Source organism: Triticum aestivum, chromosome 2A (genome assembly GCF_018294505.1).
Source record: "Triticum aestivum cultivar Chinese Spring chromosome 2A, IWGSC CS RefSeq v2.1, whole genome shotgun sequence".
Classification (NCBI taxonomy): Eukaryota; Viridiplantae; Streptophyta; class Magnoliopsida; order Poales; family Poaceae; genus Triticum; species Triticum aestivum.
In genome coordinates, this window is record NC_057797.1 from 10,834,520 (window position 1) to 10,862,051 (window position 27,532).

The 27,532-nt window shown below is 44.0% G+C and overlaps 1 protein-coding gene and 1 pseudogene across 1 annotated transcript; both read left to right on the forward strand.

Moving 5' to 3' along the window:
* Window positions 1-3,053: 3,053 nt before the first annotated feature.
* LOC123191300 (4-hydroxyphenylacetaldehyde oxime monooxygenase-like) lies at window positions 3,054-6,940 on the forward strand (annotated as a pseudogene).
* A 13,406-nt stretch (window positions 6,941-20,346) lies between these two features.
* On the forward strand, window positions 20,347-24,234 carry LOC123191301 (4-hydroxyphenylacetaldehyde oxime monooxygenase-like). The gene is made up of 3 exons (XM_044604101.1): window positions 20,347-20,829; window positions 23,040-23,477; window positions 23,617-24,234. The coding sequence occupies exons 1-3, from the start codon at window positions 20,347-20,349 to the stop codon at window positions 24,232-24,234; spliced, it is 1,539 nt and encodes a 512-aa protein (XP_044460036.1).
* Window positions 24,235-27,532: the final 3,298 nt, after the last annotated feature.

Genomic DNA, 27,532 nt, shown 5'->3' on the forward strand with positions numbered 1-27,532 from the left:
GCAGCCGCCTGGCGGTCAGAAGGATGCCTACTACGCCCTCCATCACATGCGGACGATCGTACGGGACCATAATGACCTTCTGCTACTAAATAATCTCAAAGATTGGGCCGCAAGATTGTCGGCAATCTAGGACACGGACATCAGACAAGAATTCTTTCGCATCCAGTCAGAGTTTGCGGAAATCATCCATCAAGATGTCCTTCGTACCTCGGAGCAGTTCTACCCCAGACATCAACCGTCCAACAGTGAGATAGACACAACGCTACAAATGCAGGGTGACAACGCCCGTGATTTCATGACCATCACGAGAGACGATGGCTTCATCCACGCTCCGGTCCCTGAGTCGAGTCGAAAGTAGTGATGCTATGTGTAGTTCTGGAATATCGATTAGCTCATGTTGTAATTAAACTTTAATGAACTTGTATGTCTCTTTAGTTTGGACAGTCGTTCAACTTAGATGTAATCGATGCTATTTATTAGTAGGACCATGAATCATACTATTAATGTCTTGCTTTTCTCTTCCGATCCTTTTGTTGCATACTTATATATTGCTTATGTATTGTCTGTGAATTGTTAGTAACGTTTTGTTTGGCTAGTGTATAGAGATGCCGTCGTATGTCGTGTACAAGGGTAAGGTTCCCGGAGTCTATGACGACTGGGAGGAGTGTTAGAGACAGGTTCACCGTTTCAGCGGTAACAGTTACAAAGGGTACACCACTAGGGCGGAGGCGGAATCTAGATACGCGCGCTATCTAGCCGGAGAGAGGAGGGAGCGGAGGAGGAACCGGATGAAGACCAGTTTCATCGCGATGATGCTCATCGTGATGACCGCAGCTCTCTTCTAGTTGATCGATATCGACTTGTAATGTGAAGACAAACTCGCTACTCGCGGTCTCGAGACTTGTAATGTTCTTTCTTTGTTCGGTCTTTTGAATTCGGAGACTAATATGATGAGTTGTATTCGGAGACTAATCTTCTATTGTATTCGACGAATTTGCTGTTGATATGTGGTGCCGTCTATATTCTGTCCAGTAATATATTTTGTAACCTGTACAAATATCAGAAAAGAAAAAAATCTCTAATATTCATACAAGTAGCGCACCACTAACTAGTGCGCCATTAGTAAGCCAGAGCATTCTAGTGGCGCATCATCAACTAGTGCGCCATTAGTAAGCCAGAGCACATGGGTAAATATGGCCCCTGGGAGGCATACTAATGACGCACCGTGGGACATACTAATGATGTACTGCGTGATGCGCCATTAGTAAAAAATACTAATGGCGTGATGCTAGTGGCGCACCTGTAGTGCGCCATTAGTAGGCAAAACAAATAAACCACTAGCAGGCCTTTTTCTAGTATAGTGTAGTCATCAGGCCCCGTGCTGCCTCCCACTGCTACTGCCTCTTGTCGCCCCCCGAGGCCGCCGCTGGGCAAAGCCGAGCGTAGCCAGTGAAGGGGGCGGCGGGGATCCGCTGCCTCGCGGCCTATTGCGCAGTGGCAGGATGATGGCTGCCGGTCCTGAGCCGGACGATCTTACCGCCAGATCGGATCGGGCACACGGCGATCGCGGGCCAGGTGGGGCGAGACAGGGGCCTCTTCCCGCGCGTGGAGGTGCTATAATTCTATGGAGATGGTAGATCGTGATCTGGTGGTGATCCGGCTACATGGAGCAGTGGGTTTTCAAGGCGAGTGCGAGACGACATTGGCAATGGATGCATGGCTGCTCCACGACAGGGCGCCCGTGTGGCCATGGACGTGAGAGCCTATCTCACGCGGCCTAGTTGGGCTTGGACGGATCGACAACTCTGGGACGTGCCTAGATGCTGGCGCGGTGGTGCCTGGCGGCGCTGGCTACTAGGCACCATGGTGGTGCAAGCACCCGGCCTGGCGGTGGCAGGCTGATTCGGGGCGGCCTGCGAGCCTGCTTTCATGATTATTAAGGTGGCGATCATCATGCTTCTCTCGCATCACGACAACGTCCTGCATGATATATAGGTCCTACTAGATTCTAGCCATTGACAAGTTCCGAAATGGCCCTAGGAGATCTTGCTCAGAATATCTGGATCGGGTGCCGAGTTGTGGCTTACTGGGTGAAAACCTAAGGTTTGGCCTTCATTGGTCATTGGTTATGCCCCGCGATTGCCTTGTTGAAGAAATTGTTTTGAGTGTGCAGACTTTCTTCAGGATGAAAACATAAGATCTTGCATCGAGCAACGACGGTGCTTGTGCACTGTTTTCTTCTTGGAGGTGTTGCTTTTGATGACATTCTTTATTTTTCGTGTGTTGTATTAAGTGGTGGTATCTATGCTGCTGTTGAGGAGGCGATCGCTTTGGCGGGTCATTTCCTTTTTCCTTTCTTTTTATTTCTTCTTTGGCTGTGTGAATCCTAGTTGTTTTTGTAACATCTTGTTGGTGCAGAGTCCGTGTGTAATTGATATCTTCGCAATATACCTCCCTTTAAAAAAACATATACACAAATATTTGAGTTCTTTATATGCAAAAGGGTTCAACTGAAGTTCAAAACTAATTTTCTGAATAAATATGTGTTCTTGAGGAAAATATTATAGTACCTACAAAGTTAACTTTTACGCATTGAACATCTTTGCAAGAATTTGTTACATTCAATTTTTTTTCCTCTTTGAGATGTGCACCTTCGGTTTAAGCATTGTGCAAATTAAAAATGCCAGTTTCAGTCGACACTAGTTTGTTTGTTTTCTTGTGCATGTGGGCATCATCACATCAAGACGGCACAAGTGACAAGTCCTTAAACATTTTATTAGTACTACGCTCCCCTCTAACTACTTTGCTAGCTACTGTCTTTTTTTGCTTCTTTGTTTAACAGAACTGTGGCAGGTTCCATTAATGGGTGTCTTAAGCCATCTTCTACTTCGCCAACCAATGTTTTTTCTTTTCTTTCAATGATTGGGGTTAAAATGACTTGACCAACTGATACAAAGGTCCTTTAAAGCGCCAACTAAGAATGGGCTTAGGAACCTTCTATTTAAACCACCCGAGACCTCAGCCAAAGCGACACATCACGCAAGATTAGAACAATGCTGGCTTCTCAGCTTCTAGAGCTCCAACCCCAACAATGGCAGCTTCTGCTAGTAATCCTCCCACTCGTTTCCCTGCTCTTCCTCCTACACAGGAGCCGGAACAGGTCCGGTAGCATTAGGCTGCCACCAGGGCCCTGGCAGCTGCCCATCCTCGGCAACCTGCACCAGATCGGCCCGCTGGCCCACCGGAGCCTGTTGGCGCTCTCAAAGCGGCACGGGCCGGTGATGATGCTGCGGCTGGGCATGGTGCGGACGGTGGTGCTGTCCTCGCCGGAGGCCGCACGCGAGGCTCTCAAGACCCACAACGTCGACTGCTCCGGACGGTCCCCCTCGGCAGGGCCACGGTTGCTGTCGTATGGCTACAAGGACGTCATCTTCTCCCCCTACAGCGACTATGTCCAGGAGATGCGCAAGCTTTTCATCCTCGAGCTTCTCAGCAAGCGTCGCGTGCAGGCCGCTTGCTACGCTCGCGATGCCCAGGTACGTACGTGATTAGTTTTGTGAATGAGTGAAATTGTATGAAAATCTTATATTAGTCATCAACTTATCGCCCATGTGGGAGCGCGCACATAGAAACTTCCAAATTGAAACTATGTAGATCGATCTTGTATTTTCCATGTGAACTTATGCACGATATTAAATTTATCGGAAGTGTAAGAGAAAAACAAGTACAGTAAGCTGGGTTACTCGCACACATATGTGCACCAACAATTACTATATGGACACTAAGAAATTTTTGAGTGACTAAGAAAGAAAGAGTGACACAGACACGAATATTATGAGATTATAAATACTGTGTTTTTATATCCACCATCCGAACCATGCTGGATTAAAAGATACCAGTGCTCATCTAAAAAACAAGTTCTACAAAAAGTTTTTATGATTTAAAGTTAAGCCTTCCAGTCCTACGCATCGAAAATCTATATATCATAATATTAGAAAACTGAAAATTATACAAATACCTTCTGGAGTTTATTACAATAAAAACTGTCCTGGACGAGACGGACAGCAGCTAATAAGAAGCTTTTTTGGCTGAGGATAACTTCGCATTTTGGTATATTTATAATGCACACTAGAAGTTTGGATTGAAACTAATTGATGGACCAATTATAATTGAAGTTAAATCAGTTTGTGCCTTTAAAATTGTGATGATGTGTCTGCTACTAGATTTTTTGTACTAAGTTAGCATATTCATAGTACATGATATTAACTCAGTACACATAACTCAGATGGTGAGCAATCCGATTGTTCGTATGTGGTATCAAAAGGGTCCACTAAATCTGTGAGTGTTTGTGACTTATTTACATGGACCATATGCTTTTATTTATTTACAGTGCATACTTTTGTGCAGCATTATGTCTACAAATATGATTCTCCCAGATTTGTGCATATGTACTCAATTAGTTATTAGATAAAGACTAAATGTGAAAAAACTTAGCAATACCAGTTCTTAGTCTACTAAGAAACATATGCTCATTGATAGTAGATGTTTGTTTACATATGTACTTGAAGAATCACATAAATATGATAATACTTGTATGAAAGTATGTCCAAGAAAATCTAGACTGGAAATATATCTCATTGACTTCTGCTTGTTCATATTCTAGAGATAAAAATACAAGTACAAATATAAAATGGGAAACATAGAAATGAATACTCTAGATAATACAGAGAAATTGAATAGGACAGATACAGATTTGCTTCGAGCCTGAGGCATGCATTCGTGATGATTAGGAGTTTTGATTTTTGCAGGTGTGTCTATAGTGATTTAATGTCTCTGATACTTTATAGTATATGGCTATCAAGGTTTTCTTGCAGGGAAATTATTAAGATTTATCATTTGTGATTAATTTAAATGAAGACCATGATTATATATTTTCATGTACTGCAGAATTTTAGAGGCTGTTTCCGTCCGCAACAAATATAAATATATACTCGTTAACGATATAGTTATCTATCTTCTCTGATACGTTTTGGATTAATTTTGAAGATAACTTGTTTTTCTCTCCGGAAAGTTATGGGGATTTATGAGCGAGATTAGCTTAGGCATAATTATCAGAAGTAGATATTTTTTCTCTACTGCCAACGTATAATTTTCAAGGATATATCCATTTTTAGGACAACTATAAACATATGTTAGTTAAATTATAGTCTTCCAACATTTTGATCGTAAAGTCTAATCAAACCGCTGATGGTTTATAACTTTTGTCATAATCATTTATTAATACAAAATAAAAGAAAAATATATGGAGATATGACACTGTTATAGTTTTCTAGGGGACACATGTTAGTCACATATGTATCATCTCCCTAAGTAAAATTATCTAATAGTTGGGCGATGAATTCATTTTTCCTTTTGAAGCATACACCTTGAGACCATTTGGCACAGTTCATGTGTGAGACATGCATCCTTGGTAGATAGTTTCAAACTAAGACAACTAAATGCAGAAAACAAACTAATCTCATGTTCAACCTAGCTGCATAATTCACATTTGACACTTAAGTACGGTTGCTTTCTTCAGAATTAATATTAGCCATAGTACTATACATAGAGTTAGTTTTTGCCATGTAGAGAGAGAGTGTGTAGTCCATAACTAAACATAAATTATTAGTCCATGGATAAGAAAATATTGAGAATTAACAGGAAACGACTGTGGTAATCCTATTAATTTCTACATGTCAATGATTAGGTAGAAAAGCTGGTGAATAACCTCACCAGTATCGGGACAAAACCAGTGCCGGTTCCTGACTACATCTCTGCTACGTTGGATGGGATCTTTGGCTCTTTTGTTTTTGGGGGAAACCGCGCTGCAGAGAAATTCAAGGGGCAATTGGTCCCTGTGATGAACGAGGCCGTGGACATGCTGAGCAGCTTCTCTGCCGAGGACTTCTTTGCCAACGCCACTGGCAGCCTCTTTGACCATGTTACAGGCACCAAGGCCCGCCGACACAGGATCTTTAAGAAGCTCGATGGATTCTTCGAACAAGTCATCGAGCATTACGTGAATGAAGACCCCACTAGAAAAAAACTTGATGACAATTGCGGATCAGCACTTCTGGAAGAACTTATCGACTTATGGAAAAAGCACAATAAGATCACTAAGGATCATGTAAAGGCTATCCTCATGGTAATAATAATTATCGCATTCGTTGTGGAAGATGCATCATGCAACTCCTTTTCGGAAAGAAAAGAATTAATATTTGGTTCATCTTCTTGTGCAACTAGTACTCAAATATATTTTTCTCACGTGAATACATATGTTGCAGGACACTTTGGTCGCTGGCAATGATACTAGTGCAATAACAATAAACTGGGCAATGGCAGAGCTATTTCGGCACCCAAGGGTGCTCAAGAAGGTACAAGAAGAAATCAGAACTGCAGTAGGGAAGAAAGAGAGGGTGCAAAACGAAGACATGTCCAACCTATGCTACTTAAGAATGGTTGTCAAGGAGACCCTACGGCTGCGTATCCCGGCGGCTTTGCTGGTACCAAGGGAGACCTTACGGAAGATTCAGATTGCAGGATACGACATCCCAGCCAAGACAAGGGTTATTGTAAATGCATGGGCTATTGCTAGGGATCCCAATGTTTGGAAGGACCCGGAGGAGTTTTACCCTGAACGTTTTGAGGTCATGGATATAGACTTCAATGGAGCACATTTCGAGCTTTGCCCTTTGGCTCGGGACGGCGCATCTGCCCAGGAATGGACATGGGTGTGGCCAACGTAGAATTCATCCTGGCCAACATGCTTTACTGCTTCAACTGGGAGCTTCCACCTGGAATGAATATTGAGGATCTAAGCATGGAGGAGGAAGGGGCTCTGACCATTCGAAAGAAGACGCCACTGATGTTGGTGCCGACAAGGTACACTGCATATCAGTGATCAAACCAAATGGTTGGAAATATGACCGGTCACTTCTTCATGTTTTGTTGTATGTGTAATTTGTTTTGTGTTCATTTCTTTACAATAAGTAAGTGTGTCCGTCTATGCTTGGCGGTTCTTACACTACTCAATGTATTTTGTAACCTGCTATCAGAAAATGGTACCAAAAGCAAAAAAAAGACTGTGTTAGCCAAATGAAAAAATAAGCAAGGGTTGGTTGGAAAATTAAAGCATTATTAGGTTAATCCACCTGAATGACAAACGCAATGCGTTGCTTTTCATCCTTGTGATGATTGTATGTTACTTGTGTTAATTAGTGTATTTTTTTGGAAAAGGAGGCAAAACCCCCGGTCTCTGCATCAATCGATGCATGCATCCATCTTATTAACAATAAAATAACAAAGTCTTTTGGTCACTAGGATCTCATAATCAAAGTGCCAATCGCAATAAAACAAATGAAAAATGCCACATCCGGCAATACAGATCAGACTACGATGCCTATACACTTAGTCTATTATCAACACGATATCCAAATCGGCTGAAGATAGCATGTGCTACCGTCTCCCAACGGTTGCACGCAATAACCAAAAGCTCACTGCAGCCCACATGACTGAGTAATGACCACATACAGATCCACGTTGTAGGTCTGTAGATTACCTGCAAAAAAATCGTGAAGTTTCTCCCATTAAAAATCACATCATTTCTTGTATTCCATATCGCCCAAAGTAGTGCACATATCCCTATCCGAATATGTTTCACCATATGTAAGTCCACTTCATTGAGCCATGTCCCAAATAACGTGTTTATGCTCATTCGGGGATGTACGTTAAAAGCTATATGAATTGAGCGCCATAATAATTTTGCAAGTGGACACTCGAGAAATAGGTGTTTAATTGTTTCATAGTGCTCACGAAAACAACATCTGGAGCTACCGATCCAACTTCTTTTAAGCAAATTATCTTTTGTCAAATGACTCCTTTGTGAATGAACCACATGAAAATCTTAATTCGAAGCGGAACTTTAATTTTCCATATGTGTAAAGACCTAGACAATGACCCTGAATCAATTAAGTCCAGATACATAGATTTCACCGAAAAGATCCCGTTCGCAGCAAACTTCCAGCGAGACGTTTCTTTGTGGTCCGATAGTTGAACTTCCATCAACCTGCGGACAAGGTGTAACCACACGTTCCACCGATCCCCTACTAGGGATCGCCTAAATTGGATATTAAGCAGTACCGAATTTAATACCATGGCAACGAAGTCATCCTTTTGTTGCACAATATTATATAGTGATGGATACTATAGGGCTAGAGGCATCTTCCCCAGCCACGTATCCTCCCAGAATTTAGTGGTCGTACCTTTACCTACGATGAACCTCACCCATTGGAAGGTGACTTTTGTCCTCATTAACCCTTCCGAAAAAGGTGAGTCTATAGGTCTAGCTGTAACCTAGGCCAAAGTTTTAGTGCGTCAGTACTTATTCCGCAAAATTTGTACGCACATACCCTCAGTCTTCTATGATAACCTGTAAAGCCATTTGCTAAGCAAGCATCTGTTCTTTACCTCTAAGTTCTCAACCCCTAACCCACCTTGGTCCTTGGGTCTGCAGATGATATCCCATTGGGCCAATAGATATTTCTTCTTAGTCTCATCACTTTGCCAAACGAAGCAGGATCTATAGAAGTCTAATCTCTTTCGCACCCCTAAGGGCACTTCAAAGAAGGATAGAAGGAACATTGGCAAGCTCGTCAAAACTGAATTTATCAGAACCAGCCGACCTCCGTATGACATTAGCTTGCCCTTCCAGCAGCTTAGTCTTTTTTCAAATCTATCTTCTATACATTTCCATTCCTTGTTCATTAAATGCCTATGGTGGACTCGGATCCCTAAGTAACTAAATTGTACGGAACCCATTTCACATCCAAATAATTTTCTGTACTCATCATGTACCTCTTTCGCTCTCCTGAAACAGAACAATTCAATTTTATTAAAATTTATTTTTAGTCCAAAAAATTGCTCAAATAGGCAAAGCACAAGCTTCATATTCCTGGCCTCCGCGAGGTCGTGCTCCATGAAAATAATGGTGTCATCATTGTATTTTAGTATGGATACCCCCAGCTCCTGGGGAACTAGTCGTCCTACTTGGCCATTCTCTTTAGGCTGACCGATAAGGACTACTTTGTTTAACAACATGGGAGACATGGAGTCCCCCTGTCTTAGCCCCATGTGAGTCTGAAAATAATGCCCAGTGTCATCATTTACTTTTATCCCAACACTACCTTTTTGTGTGAATGCATCCACCTGAGATATCCATGACTCACTGAACCCTTTCATACGAAAGGCTTGCTGGAGGAAGGGCCATTTGACCTTATCATACGTTTTCTCAAAGTCAACTTTGAATATAAGACCATTTAGTTTCTTTGTGTCCATTTCATGGAGAGTTTCATGTAAGATGACAACCTCTTCGAGGATGTGTCATCCTGGCATGAACGCGGTTTGGGTTGGTTGAACTACCAAATGAGCTATCTAGATTAACCTATTCGGGCCAACCTTGGTAAAGATCTTGAAGCTTACACTGAGAAGACATATCGGTCTAAATTGCTCAATACGGATTGCCTCCACCTTCTTTGGGAACAATGTTATTGTTCCAAAATTTAAGTGGAATAACTGTAATTTATAATCAAACAAGTCCTGGAACAAAGGCATAAGATCTCCCTTGATTATATGCCAACACCACTTATAAAAGTCCGCCAGGAACCCATCCGATCCAGGGGCTTTATTTTGTTTCGTTTGTGATATTGCATCAAACACCTCATTCTCTATGAAACGAGCAGACAACACCTCATTCTCGTTGGAGCTAAGCTGAGGTATATCCCCGATCTCCCTCTCATCTAGGGATATAGAATTTTCTTCTGGTACTCCGAAAACCTTTTTATAATAATTGGATATGTACAGTTTGAGGTTCTCATGCCCTACAATTGTACCCTCATCTTGTTAAAGTTGAATAATTTTCTTTTGCCGGTGTCTCCTATTAGCTATGAGATCAAAGAATTGGGTATTATCTTCCCCTTGGACTATCTTAGATATCTTCTCTCTAAGTGCCCATTTCATCTCCTCTTCTCGCAAAAGAGCTTGTAACTTCTTCTCCGCCTCATTTTTAATATTCCGGTCAGACATATTAAGAAGTGTCGTTTCCGCACTCAAATAAAGCTCATTAATAATTTGTATCAGTCTCTCCTTTTCTACTTTATATAAACCACTTTGATTCTTGGCCCATCCTCTAAAAAATTGGCGCAAGTGTCTAATATTGTTTTGCCATCTATCAATATTTGATATCCCACCCGACTCCTTGGCCCATTCGGCTGCAATGAGATCAAGGAAGCCTTCCCTCTCAAACCATCCTAATTCAAAACAGAAATTATTTCTGTTGCCCACATGTGTCGCTTCCCCAGAATCAACCAACAGTGGAGTATGATCAGAAATAGCCTCTCTAGGGCATGAACCATTACCAAAGGAAATTTTTGTTCCCACTCAATACTAGTGTGAACCCGGTCTAAGTTCTCATCAGTAGGTGCTGGTAAAGAATTATCCCAAGTGAATTGTGTCCCAGTGAGGTCAATCTCCCTCAACTCAAGACTTTCAATGATCGTATTAAACATGAATGACCATCTCCCCTAGAAATTGTCATTATTTTTTCTTCTTGTCTTCTAATTATATTGAAGTCTCCCCCACCTAAATGGGAAGTCTTTCATCACCACAAATACTCAACAGATCCGCTAGTAAATCCGGTTTGAGCTTTGGCTGGGCCGCACCATCTACGGCAACCAAGGCCCATCTGAAGCCAGCAACTTTTGACCGTACAAGAAATTTGATGGTAAAATCTTCGAAACCACATCAAACACATGTAAAGATTCGCATTTCACCCCGAGGAGGATCCCACCGGACTGACCCCTGATGACCCACAAGTATAGGGGATCTATCGTAGTCCTTTCGATTAGTAAGAGTGTCGAACCCAACGAGGAGCAGAAGGAAATGATAAGCGGTTTTCAGCAAGGTATTCTCTACAAGTACTGAAATAAGTGGTAACAGATAGTTTTGTGATAAGATAATTTGTAACGAGCAACAAGTAACAAAAGTAAATAAAGTGCAGCAAGGTGGCCCAATCCTTTTTGTAGCAAAGGACAAGCTTGGACAAACTCTTATATAAGGAAAAGCGCTCCCGAGGACACATGTGAATATCGTCAAGCTAGTTTTCATCACTTTCATATGATTCGCGTTCGGTACTTTGATAATTTGACATGTGGGTGGACCGGTGCTTGGGTGCTGTTCTTACTTGAACAAGCATACCACTTATGATTAACCTCTATTGCAGGCATCCGCAACTACAACAAAAGTATTAAGGTAAACTAACCATAGCATGAAACATATGGATCCAAATCAGCCCCTTATGAAGCAACGCATAAACTAGGGTTTAAGCTTCTGTCAATCTAACAACCCATCATCTACTTATTACTTCCCAATGCCTTCCTCTAGGCCCAAATAATGGTGAAGTGTTATGTAGTCGACGTTCACATAACACCACTAGAGGCTAGACAACATACATCTCATCAAAATATCAAACGAATAACAAATTCATATGACTACTAATAGCAAGACTTCTCCCTTGTCCTCAGGAACAAACGTAACTACTCACAAAGCATATTCATGTTCATAATCAGAGGGGTAATAATATGCATAAAGGATCTGAATATATTGAAAGGATCGATATGGTTGACTAGAGGGGGGGTGAATAGGCAACTAACAATTTTTAGCTTTTCTTTAGCAATTTAAACTTTGCATCAAAATAGGTTGTCTAGATATGCAACTAGATGAGCAACCTATATGATGCAACACGAATAGGAACACAAGCAAGCAAGATATATGAAACAAATAAGCTACCCAAGTAAAGGCACGAGATAACCAAAAGTGGAGACCGTGGAGACGAGGATGTGTTGCCGAAGTTCCTTCCCTTTGAGAGGAAGTACGTCTCCGTTGGAGCGGTGTGGAGGCACAATGCTCCCCAAGAAGCCACTAGGGCCACTGTTATCTCCTCACGCCCTCACACAATGCGAGATGTTGTGATTCCACTATTGGTGCCCTTGGAGGCGGCGACCGAACCTTTACAAACGAGGTTGGGGCAATCTCCACAACTCAATTAGAGGCTCCCAACGACACCACGAAGCTTCACCACAATGGACTATGGCTTCGCGGTGACCTCAACCATCTAGGATGCTCAAACACCCAAGAGTAACAAGATCCGCAAGGGATTAGTAGGGGGAATCAAATATCTCTCGGTGGAAGTGTAGATCGGGGCCTTCTAAACCACTCCCGAGCAAATCAACAAGTTTGGTTGGCTAGGGAGTGAGATCGGGTGAAAATGGAGCTTGGAGCAATAATGGAGCTTTAATGGTGGAAGAGGTAAGTCAACGGGGAAGAAGGAGACCCTTTATATAGTGTGTGGAAAAGATCCACCCGTTACCCACCTACCAGCCCGCGGCCAGCGGTACTACCGCGCATGGCCAGCGGTACTACCGCAAGGCTGCGCGGTAGTACTGCTTGCAACCAAGCGGTACTACCGCACGATAGTGCGGTACTACTGTACCAACCTACGGTACTGCCGCGACCCCCAGCCAGGGAAACAGACGCAAGCTGGGGCGGTACTTCCGCACGCGCGGTACTACCGTGCCCTCAGTGCGGTACTACCGTGAGGCAAAAAGTCCCGATAGGGGGAAGGGGAACTTCCGTGCATACTTCCGCAAAAGAACGGAAGTAGCAAAAACTCGACACAGTAGTACTGCCGAGGGGCGGTACTACTGCCTGACCGCCTAGCGCGGTACTACCGCACGACAAAAGCGGTACTACCGCGGCAGGTGCGGATGTAAAAAATTACATCCGCTCCTACTACCGCCACCGGGCGGCACTAGCCTGGTGGGCAGCGGTAGTACGGCTCCAGGGGAGCGGTACTACCGTGAGCACCAGCGGTACTACCGCGCCTCTGTGCGGTACTACCGTGGATGCCCACGGTACTACCGTTGATCCTGGAGCGGTACTACCACAACCGCACAAGCAGCCAGTCAACTATGGCAGGAAAACGGAGGAAACTCCAAGGAAGAAGGAGGGGATAAAAGGAGACGTGTACGTGATGATTCCACCCAAACCTTTCCAATGCGGACCCCCTCTTAATAGTACGGCTTTCCTATGACTCAAATCCACCAAAAAGAAACATAGAAAAGACGTCGTCTTCGTCAGTCTTCGAGGGGCACCCAATCGTCTTGTGCTTAGCAGAGAAGAGTCTGGAAAGCTCATGGCACACGATTAGTCCGCAAATGCGTTGTCATCAATCACCAAAACACTTAGGGATAAATATGACCTTACAATCTCCCCCTTTTTGGTGGATTGATGACAAAGCAGGATTTGCACAAGGAAAGATACTATTGAGTAAAAGCAAACCCCTCCTCTCTATAATATAGACGGGCTCTCTCTAAATGTGTGCCACCTAGATGAGCAGGTACCCCGAGTGGCCCTTGAGTTTGCTGGAATGTCGATTAACTTCCGTTTCGGCAAATTTGGGTACTCCATATGTCCTATTTGCAGCAAAGGTCATGCTGAAATTTTCCGTGAATTTTAGCATGACTTTGCTAAAAAATAGGAAATATGGGGTACTTGTGACTAATGCATGGGCCGGGGTATCTTAGTACTTAATTAAGTAGGATCAACTGCCCCTTTATTCTTGCTACATTAAACCATAGGTGGCAATAGAGCCAAGTGATTAGGCCCAACTTAGAATTCTCCTTCACAGCTTAGCTTTTAGGATGACTCAGTGTCGACAAACCATAAATTATAAAACCTTGGCTTTTAGTGTGCCTCGGTGTCGATAAAAACCTAAATGATGAAAGCTTAGGCTTTTAGGGTGCCTCCGCGTCGACAAACCCCAAATGATAAAATCTTAGCTTTTAGGATGCCTCGGTGTCGACAAACCCTAAATGATGATACCATGATCTTGTTCCTTGACAATAACCAACTTTTTGACCAAACTTTTTTCCTATTTAGAGCGAAACATGGCCCACAATGATGAGGCCGGCGGTTCGGGCATGCAATTCTGGGAGTTGTCCCAAGAGATGGAGGAAGAACCTCATCGCTATGAGGACGCCGCGGAAGACACTGATGCTGACTACACAACCCCTAGTGGCGTCGGGGATGACACCACTAATGGTGCCGCCGAGGATGCCACCACTGATGATGGTAGCGCACGCACAGATGGCAGCCAACCGAAGAGGCAATGGAAGGACTGGCGCCCGAACGTGCTCCGCACCGTCAAGGAGGAATTTACTGAAGTGAACTCCGACGGGCATCCAACAGCGCCCAAAGAATTAGTCAAGGGGTACTCGCTTCAGCTCGGGTGCATTCTCCGGAGCACCGTGTCGATCCACATCGAGAACCTAAGGCATAAGGACCGAGGGAATTTGCACAGCCTCCTCTTCACAAAGCTGCACGAACGATACAAGTTCCCCGCTGACTTTGCAAACACACGCCTCTCAGGGAATAAAGTGAACAGTGCCGCCCTCACGACGATGAGCACGGCCCTGTCTACTTGGAGAAGTGCAGTGAAGAGCATGATTGACAAAGGTGATAGTTATGAGAAGATCAAGGCGAAAAATCCTTCGATCAGCGAACATGACTACAAGGAGTTCAAGATCAAGTGCGAGACCAGCGCAACCTCTGAATCAAGTCAGTGGGGGAAAGAAATGCGGGAGTTGAACTTAGGGGAACACAAACTCGGTCCCGGCGGTTATAGAGTGGTGGGGCCTATATGGGACAAGGAGGACGCGGAGCGTGCCGAGCAAGGCCTACTGCCCCGCTTCGAGAAATACCGTGACATGCAGACCAGGGACTATGTCAGGGCCCGATACATGGAGGACCCGGTAACAAAGGAGCTTACAACGGATCCGAAAGAACAGGGCGCTTGAGCGTGTTCTGGTAAGGAATACACCCCCGCGTAATTAGCTCCATATGGTTGCATTCTAATTAATGAAGCCAAATTTCTAAATGGTTCACATTCCTACCGCAGGCGACTGAAAGCAGTAGCACGGGGTCGTCTCAGAGCACCCCTTGGGACATCACTCTAAATAGGGCGTTGAACATAATGAGAAACAAGGATAAGCTCAGTAAGCCATCGTCAGCTGGTCGTGTGGCCGGCAAAGGCTTGTCCACCAAATGGTCGTCATACTATAACGCTGGTGGGCGAAAGGAGAGAAAGACCAGCTTGGAAAGCTAGTCGCGCGAGGTTCAAGAACTCAAGGCACAAGTGGCACGGATTCTGGAGATGGTCCAAGAGCAAGTGCAACAACAACTGGGATCGACGCTCACCGCCATTGTGCCTACCTCGATTAAGGGGCTCACGACGTGGATTGCGGGCGGCCAACAGGGGCCGCCCCGGTTCCCAGCTTCACGGTCAGCAACTCGCACAACGCGCAGGGGGCGCCATTGGTGTCTCCGGCGGAGGCGGTATTGGTGTCTCCGACGCCGGCACGGGCATTGGAGCTTAATGCATCCGGGTGTACGCTGGCCGGCACCTCAGCAGCAAGCGGCCCCTCCGTCAGTTGCACGCCCGCCGTTAGCGGTGCCTCGACATTAGCCGAGCTCGACGCCATCATGGTAACTAATTAAGCCTCTCGGCCGATGACTTCATCTCCTTGCCTTTGACTGGGCATCCCTGACGCCCTACATGTTTTCGCGGGGCGCCGCCGACGTTCCATGCACTCTCCTGCACTTCGTGGGTGGCGAGTTGATCGATGTCGCCAAGGGCAGAATCATTCAACCGGGCAACCCCGTGTTCCACGGTAATCCGATGCCACCCACCGTGTATAGGGTTGAACTGGTTCGGGTGCTGCCAGGCTGCGAGGAGTTATTACCTCCGATTCGACCTGCTGGGGCCGACGAAGATGATGTGGTGACCCTCAGCGCCTGCGTAAGCTGGCCCCTGCTTTGGCCGAAGAGTCAGATTCGTTTGGGGGCGGGGGACACCACCCCACAGACAACACCGCCAGTCGTGCCGGCGCCAAGCCATGGCAAGACCGCCGCAACGCTACCGGACATGCCGGACATGCCTATGGCACAGGATCGGAACATGCATATGGCACATGATCTGGACGACGACGACAACGACGACGGTACAGTTACCAACGTCGATAAGTACTTTGCCGAACATGGGTACGATGACGAATTCTTCGGGCCTCCTTCTCAAGAACCCAACCCTGAAAAAGACGACCACTATCATGCTGGAACCGTGGAGAAACCAAATTGCAACAGGCGTCGTCTGGCGTTCAGTTCTCAGGAGACGCCTCCAGCTGCCGCCTTCACCGAGCCTCAGATAGCCGAGGTGCCAAATATTATTAGCCCAAACACACTCAAGAAGGCAGTCTGTGAGCAGAACTCGATCCCATTACAGCAGAAGAAGAAGGGACGGAAAAGAAAGAATAACAAGGGTGCCAGCCAGCCGGCACCGAGTACGATTCGTGCTTAGGACGGTCCACCTTCACCTAAGGATAGCTCGAGGAGGGTGCATGTGGCGGGTAGGCCGATGCTACCGACTAATCTGCTCAATGCTGCAACCGGTGCTATGCAGAGTCTGCATGAAAGTGTTCTTTCTTTGGAGAAGCGGCGTCTCTCCGAGAATGATGTGGCATACCCGGTTTTCGAGGCCAAGGTGCCAGAGGGCAAGGGCTTTGTGGATAACGCCATCGGGGGTACGATCGTCCTGCGGTTCGATGACATCTTTGTTATGTTTAACCTTCATCCGCTGCACTACACCTTCGTTCGGCTATTTTCACTGAGTATGGAGATGCGGATCATTAGAGACAAGACCCTGGACATCGCGATAGTCGACCCCTTCTACATGCATGCCAAGATCTTGGGCAGCGCTGGGGACCGGCAAGTCGCGAGTTCATACCTCGAAGGCGTCATTTTGGCAAATCCAGATAAGGATAACTTCCTCGTGCCTTACTTTCCCAAGTAAGTCATCCCCTCACCGCCCCGTAACATATGATTTCTTAGATTTTGATCGTTCTTTTTTTCTAGCATTCCATGTTTTGTGCAGTGACACACATTGCACACTCATCCTCTTAAGCCCGAAATATTCCATGGCCACGTATTTCGACTCAGACCGTCAGTCGAAGAAAGACTACGCAAATATGAAGAAAGTTCTTGATGATGTTCTCCCCGACAACGCCAGATCTGGAGGCACCTTCACCAGGCCAATTCGTAAGTACGACAAGCATGTGTTCGCCCACAATACGACATTCCCCTGCGTCAAGCAGCCGCCTGGCGGTCAGAAGGATGCCTACTACGCCCTCCATCACATGCGGACGATCGTACGGGACCATAATGACCTTCTGCTACTAAATAATCTCAAAGATTGGGCCGCAAGATTGTCGGCAATCTAGGACACGGACATCAGACAAGAATTCTTTCGCATCCAGTCAGAGTTTGCGGAAATCATCCATCAAGATGTCCTTCGTACCTCGGAGCAGTTCTACCCCAGACATCAACCGTCCAACAGTGAGATAGACACAACGCTACAAATGCAGGGTGACAACGCCCGTGATTTCATGACCATCACGAGAGACGATGGCTTCATCCACGCTCCGGTCCCTGAGTCGAGTCGAAAGTAGTGATGCTATGTGTAGTTCTGGAATATCGATTAGCTCATGTTGTAATTAAACTTTAATGAACTTGTATGTCTCTTTAGTTTGGACAGTCGTTCAACTTAGATGTAATCGATGCTATTTATTAGTAGGACCATGAATCATACTATTAATGTCTTGCTTTTCTCTTCCGATCCTTTTGTTGCATATTTATATATTGCTTATGTATTGTCTGTGAATTGTTAGTAACGTTTTGTTTGGCTAGTGTATAGAGATGCCGTCGTATGTCGTGTACAAGGGTAAGGTTCCCGGAGTCTATGACGACTGGGAGGAGTGTTAGAGACAGGTTCACCGTTTCAGCGGTAACAGTTACAAAGGGTACACCACTAGGGCGGAGGCGGAATCTAGATACGCGCGCTATCTAGCCGGAGAGAGGAGGGAGCGGAGGAGGAACCGGATGAAGACCAGTTTCATCGCGATGATGCTCATCGTGATGACCGCAGCTCTCTTCTAGTTGATCGATATCGACTTGTAATGTGAAGACAAACTCGCTACTCGCGGTCTCGAGACTTGTAATGTTCTTTCTTTGTTCGGTCTTTTGAATTCGGAGACTAATATGATGAGTTGTATTCGGAGACTAATCTTCTATTGTATTCGACGAATTTGCTGTTGATATGTGGTGCCGTCTATATTCTGTCCAGTAATATATTTTGTAACCTGTACAAATATCAGAAAAGAAAAAAATCTCTAATATTCATACAAGTAGCGCACCACTAACTAGTGCGCCATTAGTAAGCCAGAGCATTCTAGTGGCGCATCATCAACTAGTGCGCCATTAGTAAGCCAGAGCACATGGGTAAATATGGCCCCTGGGAGGCATACTAATGACGCACCGTGGGACATACTAATGATGTACTGCGTGATGCGCCATTAGTAAAAAATACTAATGGCGTGATGCTAGTGGCGCACCTGTAGTGCGCCATTAGTAGGCAAAACAAATAAACCACTAGCAGGCCTTTTTCTAGTATAGTGTAGTCATCAGGCCCCGTGCTGCCTCCCACTGCTACTGCCTCTTGTCGCCCCCCGAGGCCGCCGCTGGGCAAAGCCGAGCGTAGCCAGTGAAGGGGGCGGCGGGGATCCGCTGCCTCGCGGCCTATTGCGCAGTGGCAGGATGATGGCTGTCGGTCCTGAGCCGGACGATCTTACCGCCAGATCGGATCGGGCACACGGCGATCGCGGGCCAGGTGGGGCGAGACAGGGGCCTCTTCCCGCGCGTGGAGGTGCTATAATTCTATGGAGATGGTAGATCGTGATCTGGTGGTGATCCGGCTACATGGAGCAGTGGGTTTTCAAGGCGAGTGCGAGACGACATTGGCAATGGATGCATGGCTGCTCCACGACAGGGCGCCCGTGTGGCCATGGACGTGAGAGCCTATCTCACGCGGCCTAGTTGGGCTTGGACGGATCGACAACTCTGGGACGTGCCTAGATGCTGGCGCGGTGGTGCCTGGCGGCGCTGGCTACTAGGCACCATGGTGGTGCAAGCACCCGGCCTTGCGGTGGCAGGCTGATTCGGGGCGGCCTGCGAGCCTGCTTTCATGATTATTAAGGTGGCGATCATCATGCTTCTCTCGCATCACGACAACGTCCTGCATGATATATAGGTCCTACTAGATTCTAGCCATTGACAAGTTCCGAAATGGCCCTAGGAGATCTTGCTCAGAATATCTGGATCGGGTGCCGAGTTGTGGCTTACTGGGTGAAAACCTAAGGTTTGGCCTTCATTGGTCATTGGTTATGCCCCGCGATTGCCTTGTTGAAGAAATTGTTTTGAGTGTGCAGACTTTCTTCAGGATGAAAACATAAGATCTTGCATCGAGCAACGACGGTGCTTGTGCACTGTTTTCTTCTTGGAGGTGTTGCTTTTGATGACATTCTTTATTTTTCGTGTGTTGTATTAAGTGGTGGTATCTATGCTGCTGTTGAGGAGGCGATCGCTTTGGCGGGTCATTTCCTTTTTCCTTTCTTTTTATTTCTTCTTTGGCTGTGTGAATCCTAGTTGTTTTTGTAACATCTTGTTGGTGCAGAGTCCGTGTGTAATTGATATCTTCGCAATATACCTCCCTTTAAAAAAACATATACACAAATATTTGAGTTCTTTATATGCAAAAGGGTTCAACTGAAGTTCAAAACTAATTTTCTGAATAAATATGTGTTCTTGAGGAAAATATTATAGTACCTACAAAGTTAACTTTTACGCATTGAACATCTTTGCAAGAATTTGTTACATTCAATTTTTTTTCCTCTTTGAGATGTGCACCTTCGGTTTAAGCATTGTGCAAATTAAAAATGCCAGTTTCAGTCGACACTAGTTTGTTTGTTTTCTTGTGCATGTGGGCATCATCACATCAAGACGGCACAAGTGACAAGTCCTTAAACATTTTATTAGTACTACGCTCCCCTCTAACTACTTTGCTAGCTACTGTCTTTTTTTGCTTCTTTGTTTAACAGAACTGTGGCAGGTTCCATTAATGGGTGTCTTAAGCCATCTTCTACTTCGCCAACCAATGTTTTTTCTTTTCTTTCAATGATTGGGGTTAAAATGACTTGACCAACTGATACAAAGGTCCTTTAAAGCGCCAACTAAGAATGGGCTTAGGAACCTTCTATTTAAACCACCCGAGACCTCAGCCAAAGCGACACATCACGCAAGATTAGAACAATGCTGGCTTCTCAGCTTCTAGAGCTCCAACCCCAACAATGGCAGCTTCTGCTAGTAATCCTCCCACTCGTTTCCCTGCTCTTCCTCCTACACAGGAGCCGGAACAGGTCCGGTAGCATTAGGCTGCCACCAGGGCCCTGGCAGCTGCCCATCCTCGGCAACCTGCACCAGATCGGCCCGCTGGCCCACCGGAGCCTGTTGGCGCTCTCAAAGCGGCACGGGCCGGTGATGATGCTGCGGCTGGGCATGGTGCGGACGGTGGTGCTGTCCTCGCCGGAGGCCGCACGCGAGGCTCTCAAGACCCACAACGTCGACTGCTCCGGACGGTCCCCCTCGGCAGGGCCACGGTTGCTGTCGTATGGCTACAAGGACGTCATCTTCTCCCCCTACAGCGACTATGTCCAGGAGATGCGCAAGCTTTTCATCCTCGAGCTTCTCAGCAAGCGTCGCGTGCAGGCCGCTTGCTACGCTCGCGATGCCCAGGTACGTACGTGATTAGTTTTGTGAATGAGTGAAATTGTATGAAAATCTTATATTAGTCATCAACTTATCGCCCATGTGGGAGCGCGCACATAGAAACTTCCAAATTGAAACTATGTAGATCGATCTTGTATTTTCCATGTGAACTTATGCACGATATTAAATTTATCGGAAGTGTAAGAGAAAAACAAGTACAGTAAGCTGGGTTACTCGCACACATATGTGCACCAACAATTACTATATGGACACTAAGAAATTTTTGAGTGACTAAGAAAGAAAGAGTGACACAGACACGAATATTATGAGATTATAAATACTGTGTTTTTATATCCACCATCCGAACCATGCTGGATTAAAAGATACCAGTGCTCATCTAAAAAACAAGTTCTACAAAAAGTTTTTATGATTTAAAGTTAAGCCTTCCAGTCCTACGCATCGAAAATCTATATATCATAATATTAGAAAACTGAAAATTATACAAATACCTTCTGGAGTTTATTACAATAAAAACTGTCCTGGACGAGACGGACAGCAGCTAATAAGAAGCTTTTTTGGCTGAGGATAACTTCGCATTTTGGTATATTTATAATGCACACTAGAAGTTTGGATTGAAACTAATTGATGGACCAATTATAATTGAAGTTAAATCAGTTTGTGCCTTTAAAATTGTGATGATGTGTCTGCTACTAGATTTTTTGTACTAAGTTAGCATATTCATAGTACATGATATTAACTCAGTACACATAACTCAGATGGTGAGCAATCCGATTGTTCGTATGTGGTATCAAAAGGGTCCACTAAATCTGTGAGTGTTTGTGACTTATTTACATGGACCATATGCTTTTATTTATTTACAGTGCATACTTTTGTGCAGCATTATGTCTACAAATATGATTCTCCCAGATTTGTGCATATGTACTCAATTAGTTATTAGATAAAGACTAAATGTGAAAAAACTTAGCAATACCAGTTCTTAGTCTACTAAGAAACATATGCTCATTGATAGTAGATGTTTGTTTACATATGTACTTGAAGAATCACATAAATATGATAATACTTGTATGAAAGTATGTCCAAGAAAATCTAGACTGGAAATATATCTCATTGACTTCTGCTTGTTCATATTCTAGAGATAAAAATACAAGTACAAATATAAAATGGGAAACATAGAAATGAATACTCTAGATAATACAGAGAAATTGAATAGGACAGATACAGATTTGCTTCGAGCCTGAGGCATGCATTCGTGATGATTAGGAGTTTTGATTTTTGCAGGTGTGTCTATAGTGATTTAATGTCTCTGATACTTTATAGTATATGGCTATCAAGGTTTTCTTGCAGGGAAATTATTAAGATTTATCATTTGTGATTAATTTAAATGAAGACCATGATTATATATTTTCATGTACTGCAGAATTTTAGAGGCTGTTTCCGTCCGCAACAAATATAAATATATACTCGTTAACGATATAGTTATCTATCTTCTCTGATACGTTTTGGATTAATTTTGAAGATAACTTGTTTTTCTCTCCGGAAAGTTATGGGGATTTATGAGCGAGATTAGCTTAGGCATAATTATCAGAAGTAGATATTTTTTCTCTACTGCCAACGTATAATTTTCAAGGATATATCCATTTTTAGGACAACTATAAACATATGTTAGTTAAATTATAGTCTTCCAACATTTTGATCGTAAAGTCTAATCAAACCGCTGATGGTTTATAACTTTTGTCATAATCATTTATTAATACAAAATAAAAGAAAAATATATGGAGATATGACACTGTTATAGTTTTCTAGGGGACACATGTTAGTCACATATGTATCATCTCCCTAAGTAAAATTATCTAATAGTTGGGCGATGAATTCATTTTTCCTTTTGAAGCATACACCTTGAGACCATTTGGCACAGTTCATGTGTGAGACATGCATCCTTGGTAGATAGTTTCAAACTAAGACAACTAAATGCAGAAAACAAACTAATCTCATGTTCAACCTAGCTGCATAATTCACATTTGACACTTAAGTACGGTTGCTTTCTTCAGAATTAATATTAGCCATAGTACTATACATAGAGTTAGTTTTTGCCATGTAGAGAGAGAGTGTGTAGTCCATAACTAAACATAAATTATTAGTCCATGGATAAGAAAATATTGAGAATTAACAGGAAACGACTGTGGTAATCCTATTAATTTCTACATGTCAATGATTAGGTAGAAAAGCTGGTGAATAACCTCACCAGTATCGGGACAAAACCAGTGCCGGTTCCTGACTACATCTCTGCTACGTTGGATGGGATCTTTGGCTCTTTTGTTTTTGGGGGAAACCGCGCTGCAGAGAAATTCAAGGGGCAATTGGTCCCTGTGATGAACGAGGCCGTGGACATGCTGAGCAGCTTCTCTGCCGAGGACTTCTTTGCCAACGCCACTGGCAGCCTCTTTGACCATGTTACAGGCACCAAGGCCCGCCGACACAGGATCTTTAAGAAGCTCGATGGATTCTTCGAACAAGTCATCGAGCATTACGTGAATGAAGACCCCACTAGAAAAAAACTTGATGACAATTGCGGATCAGCACTTCTGGAAGAACTTATCGACTTATGGAAAAAGCACAATAAGATCACTAAGGATCATGTAAAGGCTATCCTCATGGTAATAATAATTATCGCATTCGTTGTGGAAGATGCATCATGCAACTCCTTTTCGGAAAGAAAAGAATTAATATTTGGTTCATCTTCTTGTGCAACTAGTACTCAAATATATTTTTCTCACGTGAATACATATGTTGCAGGACACTTTGGTCGCTGGCAATGATACTAGTGCAATAACAATAAACTGGGCAATGGCAGAGCTATTTCGGCACCCAAGGGTGCTCAAGAAGGTACAAGAAGAAATCAGAACTGCAGTAGGGAAGAAAGAGAGGGTGCAAAACGAAGACATGTCCAACCTATGCTACTTAAGAATGGTTGTCAAGGAGACCCTACGGCTGCGTATCCCGGCGGCTTTGCTGGTACCAAGGGAGACCTTACGGAAGATTCAGATTGCAGGATACGACATCCCAGCCAAGACAAGGGTTATTGTAAATGCATGGGCTATTGCTAGGGATCCCAATGTTTGGAAGGACCCGGAGGAGTTTTACCCTGAACGTTTTGAGGTCATGGATATAGACTTCAATGGAGCACATTTCGAGCTTTTGCCCTTTGGCTCGGGACGGCGCATCTGCCCAGGAATGGACATGGGTGTGGCCAACGTAGAATTCATCCTGGCCAACATGCTTTACTGCTTCAACTGGGAGTTTCCACCTGGAATGAATATTGAGGATCTAAGCATGGAGGAGGAAGGGGCTCTGACCATTCGAAAGAAGACGCCACTGATGTTGGTGCCGACAAGGTACACTGCATATCAGTGATCAAACCAAATGGTTGGAAATATGACCGGTCACTTCTTCATGTTTTGTTGTATGTGTAATTTGTTTTGTGTTCATTTCTTTACAATAAGTAAGTGTGTCCGTCTATGCTTGGCGGTTCTTACACTACTCAATGTATTTTGTAACCTGCTATCAGAAAATGGTACCAAAAGCAAAAAAAAGACTGTGTTAGCCAAATGAAAAAATAAGCAAGGGTTGGTTGGAAAATTAAAGCATTATTAGGTTAATCCACCTGAATGACAAACGCAATGCGTTGCTTTTCATCCTTGTGATGATTGTATGTTACTTGTGTTAATTAGTGTATTTTTTTGGAAAAGGAGGCAAAACCCCCGGTCTCTGCATCAATCGATGCATGCATCCATCTTATTAACAATAAAATAACAAAGTCTTTTGGTCACTAGGATCTCATAATCAAAGTGCCAATCGCAATAAAACAAATGAAAAATGCCACATCCGGCAATACAGATCAGACTACGATGCCTATACACTTAGTCTATTATCAACACGATATCCAAATCGGCTGAAGATAGCATGTGCTACCGTCTCCCAACGGTTGCACGCAATAACCAAAAGCTCACTGCAGCCCACATGACTGAGTAATGACCACATACAGATCCACGTTGTAGGTCTGTAGATTACCTGCAAAAAAATCGTGAAGTTTCTCCCATTAAAAATCACATCATTTCTTGTATTCCATATCGCCCAAAGTAGTGCACATATCCCTATCCGAATATGTTTCACCATATGTAAGTCCACTTCATTGAGCCATGTCCCAAATAACGTGTTTATGCTCATTCGGGGATGTACGTTAAAAGCTATATGAATTGAGCGCCATAATAATTTTGCAAGTGGACACTCGAGAAATAGGTGTTTAATTGTTTCATAGTGCTCACGAAAACAACATCTGGAGCTACCGATCCAACTTCTTTTAAGCAAATTATCTTTTGTCAAATGACTCCTTTGTGAATGAACCACATGAAAATCTTAATTCGAAGCGGAACTTTAATTTTCCATATGTGTAAAGACCTAGACAATGACCCTGAATCAATTAAGTCCAGATACATAGATTTCACCGAAAAGATCCCGTTCGCAGCAAACTTCCAGCGAGACGTTTCTTTGTGGTCCGATAGTTGAACTTCCATCAACCTGCGGACAAGGTGTAACCACACGTTCCACCGATCCCCTACTAGGGATCGCCTAAATTGGATATTAAGCAGTACCGAATTTAATACCATGGCAACGAAGTCATCCTTTTGTTGCACAATATTATATAGTGATGGATACTATAGGGCTAGAGGCATCTTCCCCAGCCACGTATCCTCCCAGAATTTAGTGGTCGTACCTTTACCTACGATGAACCTCACCCATTGGAAGGTGACTTTTGTCCTCATTAACCCTTCCGAAAAAGGTGAGTCTATAGGTCTAGCTGTAACCTAGGCCAAAGTTTTAGTGCGTCAGTACTTATTCCGCAAAATTTGTACGCACATACCCTCAGTCTTCTATGATAACCTGTAAAGCCATTTGCTAAGCAAGCATCTGTTCTTTACCTCTAAGTTCTCAACCCCTAACCCACCTTGGTCCTTGGGTCTGCAGATGATATCCCATTGGGCCAATAGATATTTCTTCTTAGTCTCATCACTTTGCCAAACGAAGCAGGATCTATAGAAGTCTAATCTCTTTCGCACCCCTAAGGGCACTTCAAAGAAGGATAGAAGGAACATTGGCAAGCTCGTCAAAACTGAATTTATCAGAACCAGCCGACCTCCGTATGACATTAGCTTGCCCTTCCAGCAGCTTAGTCTTTTTTCAAATCTATCTTCTATACATTTCCATTCCTTGTTCATTAAATGCCTATGGTGGACTCGGATCCCTAAGTAACTAAATTGTACGGAACCCATTTCACATCCAAATAATTTTCTGTACTCATCATGTACCTCTTTCGCTCTCCTGAAACAGAACAATTCAATTTTATTAAAATTTATTTTTAGTCCAAAAAATTGCTCAAATAGGCAAAGCACAAGCTTCATATTCCTGGCCTCCGCGAGGTCGTGCTCCATGAAAATAATGGTGTCATCATTGTATTTTAGTATGGATACCCCCAGCTCCTGGGGAACTAGTCGTCCTACTTGGCCATTCTCTTTAGGCTGACCGATAAGGACTACTTTGTTTAACAACATGGGAGACATGGAGTCCCCCTGTCTTAGCCCCATGTGAGTCTGAAAATAATGCCCAGTGTCATCATTTACTTTTATCCCAACACTACCTTTTTGTGTGAATGCATCCACCTGAGATATCCATGACTCACTGAACCCTTTCATACGAAAGGCTTGCTGGAGGAAGGGCCATTTGACCTTATCATACGTTTTCTCAAAGTCAACTTTGAATATAAGACCATTTAGTTTCTTTGTGTCCATTTCATGGAGAGTTTCATGTAAGATGACAACCTCTTCGAGGATGTGTCATCCTGGCATGAACGCGGTTTGGGTTGGTTGAACTACCAAATGAGCTATCTAGATTAACCTATTCGGGCCAACCTTGGTAAAGATCTTGAAGCTTACACTGAGAAGACATATCGGTCTAAATTGCTCAATACGGATTGCCTCCACCTTCTTTGGGAACAATGTTATTGTTCCAAAATTTAAGTGGAATAACTGTAATTTATAATCAAACAAGTCCTGGAACAAAGGCATAAGATCTCCCTTGATTATATGCCAACACCACTTATAAAAGTCCGCCAGGAACCCATCCGATCCAGGGGCTTTATTTTGTTTCGTTTGTGATATTGCATCAAACACCTCATTCTCTATGAAACGAGCAGACAACACCTCATTCTCGTTGGAGCTAAGCTGAGGTATATCCCCGATCTCCCTCTCATCTAGGGATATAGAATTTTCTTCTGGTACTCCGAAAACCTTTTTATAATAATTGGATATGTACAGTTTGAGGTTCTCATGCCCTACAATTGTACCCTCATCTTGTTAAAGTTGAATAATTTTCTTTTGCCGGTGTCTCCTATTAGCTATGAGATCAAAGAATTGGGTATTATCTTCCCCTTGGACTATCTTAGATATCTTCTCTCTAAGTGCCCATTTCATCTCCTCTTCTCGCAAAAGAGCTTGTAACTTCTTCTCCGCCTCATTTTTAATATTCCGGTCAGACATATTAAGAAGTGTCGTTTCCGCACTCAAATAAAGCTCATTAATAATTTGTATCAGTCTCTCCTTTTCTACTTTATATAAACCACTTTGATTCTTGGCCCATCCTCTAAAAAATTGGCGCA

Excerpts from the sequence above, each read along its gene's own strand:
- LOC123191301 (XM_044604101.1), top strand. The coding sequence starts at position 20,347 with ATGCTGGCTTCTCAGCTTCTAGAGCTCCAACCCCAACAATGGCAGCTT. Across the intron at positions 20,830-23,039 it reads GCTACGCTCGCGATGCCCAG|GTAGAAAAGCTGGTGAATAA; the intron begins GTACGTACGTGA and ends GTCAATGATTAG. Across the intron at positions 23,478-23,616 it reads ATGTAAAGGCTATCCTCATG|GACACTTTGGTCGCTGGCAA; the intron begins GTAATAATAATT and ends CATATGTTGCAG.